This window comes from Vulpes vulpes, chromosome 13 (assembly GCF_048418805.1).
Source record: "Vulpes vulpes isolate BD-2025 chromosome 13, VulVul3, whole genome shotgun sequence".
NCBI classification, from domain to species: domain Eukaryota; kingdom Metazoa; phylum Chordata; class Mammalia; order Carnivora; family Canidae; genus Vulpes; species Vulpes vulpes.
This window is the reverse complement of record NC_132792.1, coordinates 144,578,093-144,588,411: the sequence shown is the minus strand read 5'-3', so window position 1 is coordinate 144,588,411 and position 10,319 is coordinate 144,578,093. Positions and strand designations below refer to the sequence as shown.

Here is a 10,319-nt window from a genome sequence, read left to right as displayed (position 1 = left end):
CAGTTCTTCTGGTTTCTATTTCATTGAGTTCTGCTCTAATCTTTCTTATCTCTCTTCTTCTGCTTGGTTTAGGCTTTAATTGCTGTTCTTTCTCCAATTCCTTTAGGTGCAAGGTTGGCTTGGATTCAAGTTTAGCTTCTTCTAAAGACCTCCCTGACAAAGTTAGACAATCCAGGACAATCTCTCTTTTCAGTAATTCAAACTCAACCATTAGTAACCAATCATGGGAATGATAATCCATTATATTCATTGATCCCATTTAAGGGGTGGGATTATATAGAGCATGTATGCTGGGGGCAGGAATAATGGGAGACATCTTAGAATTCCTCCTTTCCATTCCTTACTCTAAGTTGCAATATAATTGTGTACATCTTTGTATCTTTCTCCTAATGTATTGCTGATCCCTGCAGAGTACCTGGACAATAGTATCTGTTTAGGATTTTTTAATAAATTAGTTTAATTCTTTGGTTGTCTTGATTGAATTTGATCCCCTTCATTTACTAATTTATTACCCACATTTACAAATTAGTCTCCATTGTATATTCACATTTGTGAAATTCAGTTGTAGTTTTTCTCTTGTCACTATTCTAAATATCTGGGGTTGAATTGTATTTAAGGATTCTGGCCTCCTGTGCAATTGTTCCACTGGTGTTTCAGATAGTGTCACAATAAGAAATAGATGGCAACACAATTCAGGATAGTTCAAGGATGGCTTAATAAAGGTACTTCCTATGCAGTTATCAGCAGGATGGAAGGAGACCACAGAGATAGCTGAGCAACAGTCGGAGCTGTTATTAACTCTAGGCCCAAGGGACATAGAACAGGAGAAGTTCTGTAATATGCAAGGATAGTATAGTGGGTTGAATAGTGGCCTGTAAAAAGATATTTCCAAGTCCTAAACCCCAGAACCTGTGACCTTATTTGACAAAAGAGTCTTTGCAGATATAATTAAGGGCCCTGAGATGAAATCATCTTGGTTTTAGCGTAGGTTCTAAATCCAATAATAGGTAACCTTATGAGAAAATCTAAGGAATGTTTGAGACAGAAGCACGTAGAGGAGAAGACAATGTGAATATGGAAGAAGAAAATGGAGTGATATCTGCAAGCCAAGGAATGCCAGCAGTCATCAGAAGCTAGGGCAGACACATGAGCAGTCATCAGAAGCTAGGGCAGACACATGGGACAGATTCTTCCTGAGAGCTTCCAGAAGGAATCAATACTTTGATTTTGGACTTGTGGCATCCAGAACTGTGAAAGAGTAGATTTCTGTTTTAAGCCACTAAGTTTGTAGTAATTTGTTGTGGTAGCTTGGGAGATTGATACCAATGGTGTGATGGGGGGCAGGTTACTGCCAGCCTGAGGTGACCCCAGAAAAGTAGGAGCTAAAAGTTCTTATTAAACTCTAATCTCACTCTTATCCATCATTTTCCTGGGGCTTGTCATTAGCCAGATGTTGCCTGAAGCCAGAGGATAAGTTGCTCAGTGATATGCTATAGACCTGGGCAGTCTCCTGAGAGAGAGCAGGATGGATGTAAAAGGTGGATTTAGAGGGGCAATCTGAAGTACATCTCTTTTTAGCTTTTAGGTAGGGTAACCATAAATCCCAATGTGTCTGTAGCAGTTTGGTTTTTACCTGTTGTTCCAGGGCAAATCTTAATTTTGTCTTTTCTTTCTCAGTTGTCCAGGTTTGAATGATAAATTTTGTATGGTCACATCAGTTATAGGTTAAAATCCAATTGGATTAGTATCCAAATGGATATAGAGTTTTCTATGAGATATGTTAAGTGAAGTGAGTCACTACACCATCAGGATACCATCCCTCCTGATTGCCCTATGGTCCTTGAAAGTGTAAGGAGAAAAATAAGACCTTCTGAGGTTAACAAGAACATACCTGTCTCCAAAATCTGGACCATAGACCCCATATTTTTTGGAGTTAGTCTTTTTTACTTCATCTTGGATGTCTTGATCTCATGACATACAGATGTCCCCTGTTCTTTTTAATTCCTGTATAGTACTCCAGAATTTATTTAACCATTTCCCTACTGGTGAAAGTTTATTATTTAAAGTTCCTGGTAGACAAAAGATCGGGATAGTCCCCCTGTATATTCTCAGACCATAATGCCTTGAAATTAGAACTTAATCACAACAAGAAGTTTGGAAGGACCACAAACACGTGGAGGTTAAGGACCATCCTGCTAAAAGATGAAAAGGTCAACCAGGAAATTAAGGAAGAATTGGGAAGATTCATGGAAACTAATGAGAATGAAGATACAACCGTTCAAAATCTTTGGGATGCAGCAAAAGCAGTCCTGAGGGGGAAATACATCGCAATACAAGCATCCATTCAAAAACTGGAAAGAACTAAAATTCAAAAACTCACCTTACACATAAAGGAACTAGAGAAAAAGCAACAAATAGACCCCACCCCCAGCAGAAGAAGACAGTTAATTAAAATTCGAGCAGAACTAAATGATATCGAGACCAAAAGAACTGTGGAACAGATCAACAGAACCAGGAGTTGGTTTTTTGAAAGAATTAATAAGATAGATAAACCATTAGCGAACCTTATTAAAAAGAAGAGAGAGAAGACTCAAATTAATAAAATCATGAATGAGAAAGGTGTTCCTACCAACACCAAGGAAATACAAACGATTCTAAAAACATATTATGAACAGCTGTACGCCAATAAATTAGGAAATCTAGAAGAAATGGACGCATTCCTGGAAAGCCACAAACTACCAAAACTGGAGCAGGAAGAAATAGAAAACCTGAACAGGCCAATAACCAGGGAGGAAATTGAAGCAGTCATCAAAAACCTCCCGAGACACAAGAGTCCAGGGCCAGATGGCTTCCCAGGGGAATTCTATCAAACGTTTAAAGAAGAAATCATACCTATTCTACTAAAGCTGTTTGGAAAGATAGAAAGAGATGGAGTACTTTCAAATTCGTTCTATGAGGCCAGCATCACCTTAATTCCGAAACCAGACAAAGACCCCACCAAAAAGGAGAATTACAGACCGATATCCCTGATGAACATGGATGCAAAAATTCTCAACAAGATACTAGCCAATAGGATCCAACAACACATTAAGAAAATTATTCACCATGACCAAGTAAGATTTATCTCTGGGACACAAGGCTGGTTCAACCCTCGTAAAACCATCAATGTGATTCATCATATCAGCAAGAGAAAAACCAAGAACCATATGGTCCTCTCATTAGATGCAGAGAAAGCATTTGACAAAATACGGCATCCATTCCTGATCAAAACCCTTCAGAGTGTTGGGATAGAGGGAATTTCCCTCGACATCTTAAAAGCCATTTACGAAAAGCCCACAGCAAATATCATTCTCAATGGGGAAGCACTGGGAGCCTTTACCCTAAGATCAGGAACAAGACAGGGATGTCCACTCTCACCACTGCTGTTCAACATAGTTCTGGAAGTCCTCGCCTCAGCAATCAGACAACAAAAAGACATTAAAGGCATTCAAATTGGCAAAGAAGAAGTCAAACTCTCCCTCTTCGCCGATGACATGATACTCTACATAGAAAACCCAAAAGCCTCCACCCCAAGATTGCTAGAACTCATACAGCAATTTGGTAGCGTGGCAGGATACAAAATCAATGCCCAGAAATCAATGGCATTTCTATACACTAACAATGAGACTGAAGAAAGAGAAATTAAGGAGTCAATCCCATTTTTGGGTGCTTTTGCACCCAAAAGCATAAGATACCTAGGAATAAACCTAACCAAAGAGGTAAAAGATCTATACCCTAAAAACTATAGAACACTTCTGAAAGAAATTGAGGAAGACACAAGGAGATGGAAAAATATACCATGCTCATGGATTGGCAGAATTAATATTGTAAAAATGTCAATGTTACCCAGGGCAATTTACACGTTTAATGCAATCCCTATCAAAATACCATGGACTTTCTTCAGAGAGTTAGAACAAATTATTTTGAGATTTGTGTGGAATCAGAAAAGACCCCGAATAGCCAGGGGAATTTTAAAAAAGAAAACCATAGCTGGGGGCATCACAATGCCAGATTTCAGGTTGTACTACAAAGCTGTGGTCATCAAGACAGTGTGGTACTGGCACAAAAACAGACACATAGATCAATGGAACAGAATAGAGAACCCAGAAGTGGACCCTGAAATGTATGGTCATCTAATATTCGATAAAGGAGGAAAGACTATCCATTGGAAGAAAGACAGTCTCTTCAATAAATGGTGTTGGGAAAATTGGACATCCACATGCAGAAGAATGAAACTGGACCACTCTCTTTCACCATACACAAAGATAAACTCAAAATGGATGAGAGATCTAAATGTGAGACAAGATTCCATCAAAATCATAGAAGAGAACACAGGCAACACCCTTTTTGAACTTGGCCACAGTAACTTCTTGCAAGATATATCCACAAAGGCAAAAGAAACAAAAGCAAAAATGAACTATTGGGACTTCATCAAGATAAGAAGCTTTTGCACAGCAAAGGATACAGTCAACAAAACTAAAAGACAACCTACAGAATGGGAGAAGGTATTTGCAAACGACATATCAGATAAAGGGCTAGTTTCCAAAATCTATAAAGAACTTATTAAACTCAACAGCAAAGAAACAAACAATCCAATCATGAAATGGGCGAAAGACATGAAGAGAAATCTCACAGAGGAAGACATGGACATGGCCAACATGCACATGAGAAAATGCTCTGCATCACTTGCTATCAGGGAAATACAAATCAAAACCACAATGAGATCCCACCTCACACCAGTGAGAATGGGGAAAATTAACAAGGCAGGAAACAACAAATGTTGGAGAGGATGCGGAGAAAAGGGAACCCTCTTACACTGTTGGTGGGAATGTGAACTGGTGCAGCCACTCTGGAAATCTGTGTGGAGGTTCCTCAAAGAGTTAAAAATAGACCTACCCTACGACCCAGCAATTGCACTGTTGGGGATTTACCCCAAAGATTCAGATGCAATGAAACGTCGGGACACCTGCACCCCGATGTTTCTATCAGCAATGGCCACAATAGCCAAACTGTGGAAGGAGCCTCGGGGTCCATTGAAAGAAGAATGGATAAAGAAGATGTGGTTTATGTATACAATGGAATATTACTCAGCAATTAGAAACGACAAATACCCACCATTTGCTTCAACGTGGATGGAACTGGAGGGTATTATGCTGAGTGAAATAAGTCAATCGGAGAAGGAAAAACAGTGTATGTTCTCATTCATTTGGGGAATATAAATAATAGTGAAAGGGAATATAAAGGAAGGGAAAAGAAATGTTGGGAAATATCAGGAAGGGAGACAGAACATAAAGACTCCTAACTCGGGGAAATGAACTAGGGGTGGTGGAAGGGGAGGAGGGCGGGTGTTGGAAGGGAATGGGTGACAAGGCACTGAGGTGGACACTTGACGGGATGAGCACTGGGTGTTTTTCTGTATGTTGGTAAATTGAACACCAATAAAAATTAATTAAAAAAAATAAAAAATAAAAGCAAAAAAATAAAAATAAAAAATAAAGTTCCTGGTAGAAAAACAATGCTTCAGTGATCATTCTTGTATATATTCCTTGTATAGATGTGAGTATTTTTAGAATGGATACTGTATCAGAGTTCCTAGCTACAGACAATTCTGGCTAACCTGAGAAGGAATTTATTTAATAGGTTATGTTCATTCACATAATCATTAGGTTGGCTGGAGAAAAAGATTCCAGGTTAAGTATAAAGGACCAATGCCCAGAATCACACTACTGAAATGGGCTTAGGTTGCTGCTTTTGGCACTGACCCCGGAACTACAGGGCAGACCAGCATAATGATGCATATAAGTTCCTGTCTTTGCCACTACTCTTCTACAGAATAGAAGCTCCATGCACAGACGATTTCCTTACATTACTCACTTGTGAGGTGAAGTCTTAAGTGGGTTGTCTAGCTGGTCACATGCCTGAAATCTAGCTAACTACAAGGGAGGCTAGGGACTAAACATAAAAATCTACCAAAAAGACAGGCCTGATAATGTGGAAATTGTTCAAAATGTTGGGAGTCTTTTTCAAAGATGGTGTTAGGCTTCTATGTCAGATGTCCACTGCAAACAGCAAGAGGTGGAATTGTTTGTTTGAAGATTATGTACACTCTAAATTCTGGCACACTATGCTAGACTGACTTCAAGGAAATGTAGACAGTGTATGATGTTTCCAGCAATGGATAGTATTGTTTAATACTTTTGATGATTTTTGACAACCTGACAGTGAAAAAAATACCCTACTTTTAAAAAAATCCTCTTTTTCTTAAAATTAGTTAGGTTAACAATTTAAAAAAAAATGTTTGTTAGCCATTTATTCTGAGACATAGTAATTTCTATCTTCTGCCCATTTTTTTATAGTAGGTTGCTTTTTTGTTAATGTTTGAACACCTCTATATATTCTGGGTATTGAATTGTTTTTTTGTCTATTTAATATGTTGCAAATACTCTTCACAGTGTCCCTTTTATCTTTTTCTTACATCTTTTAGTAATAGGAAATAAAATGGGTAATTTTTTCAGAGTTTATTTTTCTCAAGAAAAATTTTCATATCTCTTATTATAAAACACCCTTCAAGCCCTTCAAAAATTTTTATAGTCTTGTTGCTCATGTTTAATTTTTCAGGCCATCTATAATTCTTTGTGTGTGTGTGTGTTTATGAGGTAGAAACTTAAGCTACTGATTGTTGCTTGATTGTTTTGTTTTGTTTTTCCAAGTGGAGAGAGCCAGTTATTCCTCACATTATTTGAAGAGCCCATTCTTAACATGTATTTAACTCTCCCGCTACATATTTCTGTTTCTGGAGTCTCTGCTACATGACACTATGTTGATTTAAGGTTCTATAATGATACTTGCTTGCTCCTATACTGCGGTTTATAAGTATTGAATACTTATAATGTATTATAAAAGCTAGTAAAGCAGTTTATTCCTCATTGTTTTCTTCTAGGAAAAAAAAGACCTAGGCTCTTCTCTATGTTTCTTTCCCAGATATATTTTAGAATAGGTTTGCTGAATTCCATTAAAATCACATGGAGAATGTTTTTGATTGGAAGTACCTTTAATTTATGTTTCTGTAAACACAGGTATGTTACTTGCAAGATATGTTTTATGGTATATTATGTTAGGAGAAATTCACTTAACTATTAAAGATTTCCTTAGCAGTTTAGAACCGGAGCACACATAACTTGTTAAGAACAATGAGGTGTTTTCTGATTTCTTCATCACTTATCATGATTATATTTAAAATGGCAATAAAAAATTGGAAGACCCCCCCCCCCCAAAAAAAAAAAACCAATGGCAAAGGACTCAGGAGTTAGGTATAACAGGAGAAACAAGAAGGATTAGAAATACTCAAAGAAACATGTTGTCTCAGGCTCTGCTCTGACCTGTTCCCAGAAATATAAGCCCTAGTCAGAAGTTCAGGGGCCCATCAGCTTCTCCAAATCCCAAAGAGCCAGAGAGGCTCTAGATGCAAGTGAAACTTTATTAAGCATCAACCATGTAGAGGACAATGTTATATCCTGGATATATTTGCAAAGCAAATTAAGTAACTAGGATATGACAAATTTTCCACTCCTAAGGAGCCTACCTTTCTGTGAGACAAAACTTCCCCATGAGAAACAGGACACAACTGAATGTATCAGCTGCCTGGGAAAAATAGCAAAGCAGAATTAGATGAGTTCTTGGAGTTCCAGGTCAAGGGAGCATAAGGAATTTCTCTGGAGATGGAATTTTTGGTGGTAGCAGTGCAAGGAGATTTAATGCTGAGTATAAAATAACTCTGTGTACTAAATATGTGACTGGCAGTAACTTTTTCTAAATCATGCACCATATTATTTGGCAAAGGCACAAGTATAGCATATAATAAACTATAACCTAGTAGATGGCTGGTGGGACTGGTGGTAAACAAGTAGCTCCTAAGCACCTTGCTTTGGCTAGATTAGAAGTCAGGGATAAGACATGTGATGGCATTTAATGAAAATTTGGCTTATGGAAACTTGTATAATTGTGATATGAAAGTACTGATTCTCACTGTCTGTATGAAACCTGAAATATGAATCTACCCAAATTTAAAAGTATACATGAGATTCTTATCACTTCAACCAGGTGAGATAAGTGAATTGTACTGCATCTGTTCCACACGGTGTTGTCCCTTTAGTTGGAAAATAGAAATACCCACATTGCAGTTTTGATTTGTGAAAAGTCTTTATTCCTCAAGTAAAACCTGGAGAAGTAGCTGGTGATGGCATAACTGCTGGACTCTGCTCTCTCTTTGAAGGCCTCCCTTCTATTACATCTTCTGCCCCCCATAGCTCTTCTTGCACCCTTACCTACCCATCCTGGTGCCCTCCCCACTGCTCCACGAGTCCCATCAGCAACCCTTTCTCAGGCTCCTCTCTCCTCATCTCCTCAGCAATTAGACGTTCAAAGGGAGGAGATGTACCAGCAGATGGAGATCAGCTGCTCTCCTTCATGGCCATTACCTTCACTGGAGACCAAAAAGGGTGCAGTGCTCATGTCTGAGAGAACCTGCAAGGAGGCAGATGGGTGGACAGTGTGCCAGGCATTCTAGGCCCTGTGTCAGGAAGAGCTCTTTGAAAGGAGAAGAGCCTGCTCATCTTTCTCTGACTGCTCCACTTCCTGCAGCAATTTGTACAGGGGTCCTACTGTGCCCTTGTGATATGGAGCTTCTTTGGATCCCATCAGCTTCAAGCTGGGGCAGTGACAACGATGCCAGAGGGCAGAGAGGCCATAGATTCCCAGCAGACACAAGGCATTGATCATCACGTGCCAACAGAAGAAGGTGGTGACGAACATGATGTCACTGATGTCATCATCCTGCCATGGGTAGCCAGTGACTGGCCTGTACAGAATAAAGCCAGCCTGCATCAGCCAAGAGCCCATCATCAGAAACAGAAAAGCCTCAATCAGCAAGAGTTGAAATGTGTCGGGAGTCCACAGCTCTATAGTCAACACCAGCATCAATAGGAACACCACCAAGATGAGCAGATAATGAATCTGAAGCTCTATCCCTGTTGTGTCCTGGACATGTGATACCAACAAGAGCAGGAGCACGTAGAAGGTCAGGACCAGGGTCCCTTTCTCTAGAAGCACACACCTCTGAGGCAGCAAATTCCTGCTCATGACATCTACACAGCCATTGAGGGTGAGGAGGATGAACATGGTGAGATGCTGCCACTCTTTGGGGTACAGAAATCTCGGTGGGTACTTCTTGTCCAAGAGCATCATCATATCATCAAGACAGAAGACCACATAAACTGTTAAGATGGAGCCAGTCACCATCTTCAGCAAACCTCCGTAGGATATTCTCCACAGCCCGGCCCATCTTCCCTTATTCCTGGGGGGGCGTGAAAGATAGAGGGGTGAGTCATTGACTATCATGGCCTTAGAGACCACTGTGGCCTGATACAGTCCATAAGAGAAAAGATATAGCCCTGGGTATAAATGACCTATAAACTTTCCCATGAAATTACAGGTCTGTTTTACTACAGGGTGAGGATCAAAACTCAGGGTCTCTCTGCTCTCTTCTCCGTTGAGGGCCCTTCAAGTTTTCGGCTAACTTCTACCTACTTTTATCATCTCCCTCTGCCCACTGGTCCCAGAGAGAATGCAAAGTTCTGGACAGGAGCCTATACTTTTGGTGATGTGAGTCTCATTGTTCCATTCCATTCTAGGACACTGGGAACAAGCTGACTTCTGCCAAAAAAAAAAAAAAAAAGATGAATATTTAATATCTTCTAGTATACACCTATAAGAATGTGTGTTCTCATGGGCTCTATTTTTGGACTTTTGAGATGCTTCTGGTCACACTGTCCCTCTCTCCTAGAGCTTACTTTCTTCTGCTCCTGTCTAGTGTTTAGAGGAGCAGTAGAGAGGTACATGAACTGGAGATTACCCAGAAAAGGTCTGACTTACTCACCAAAATTTGTTCATCTTTTAAGAACCCATACTCATGTATTTTGCCATAAATTTTAAAAGCAAATATATTATTCCCAGATATGGAAGTTTATAAACATTTTGGGATATGCTACATATACACACACTGAGCATCTATCTGGCCTCTTCATTTTTCTGTAACATACTTAGGGGACTACCAAGAAAACCCTGACTGCCCCTAAATCTCTTTCTCGTGAGTAATCGATAAACTTGAAAAGCCACTTTTTGAGATCAATTTTGGGATGTTAAGGTGTGATTTGTTAAAATGTAGATATGTTTAGACAGGTAGATTCAGTGAGCTACTTATATTTCATGTGAATTAGCTCCTC

At 39.4% G+C, this 10,319-nt stretch overlaps 1 protein-coding gene across 1 annotated transcript; it reads right to left on the bottom strand.

Annotated features, from left to right (window-relative positions):
• Nucleotides 1-8,613: 8,613 nt before the first annotated feature.
• On the bottom strand, nt 8,614-9,519 carry LOC112921749 (transmembrane epididymal protein 1-like). Its single transcript, XM_026001070.2, has one exon. The coding sequence runs from the start codon at nt 9,517-9,519 to the stop codon at nt 8,614-8,616; it is 906 nt and encodes a 301-aa protein (XP_025856855.1).
• Between the last annotated feature and the right edge of the window lie 800 nt (nt 9,520-10,319).

Bases quoted from the DNA above. Each gene is read 5' to 3' on its own strand.
- LOC112921749 (XM_026001070.2), bottom strand. From the start codon at position 9,519: ATGGGAAAGTTTATAGGTCATTTATACCCAGGGCTATATCTTTTCTCT.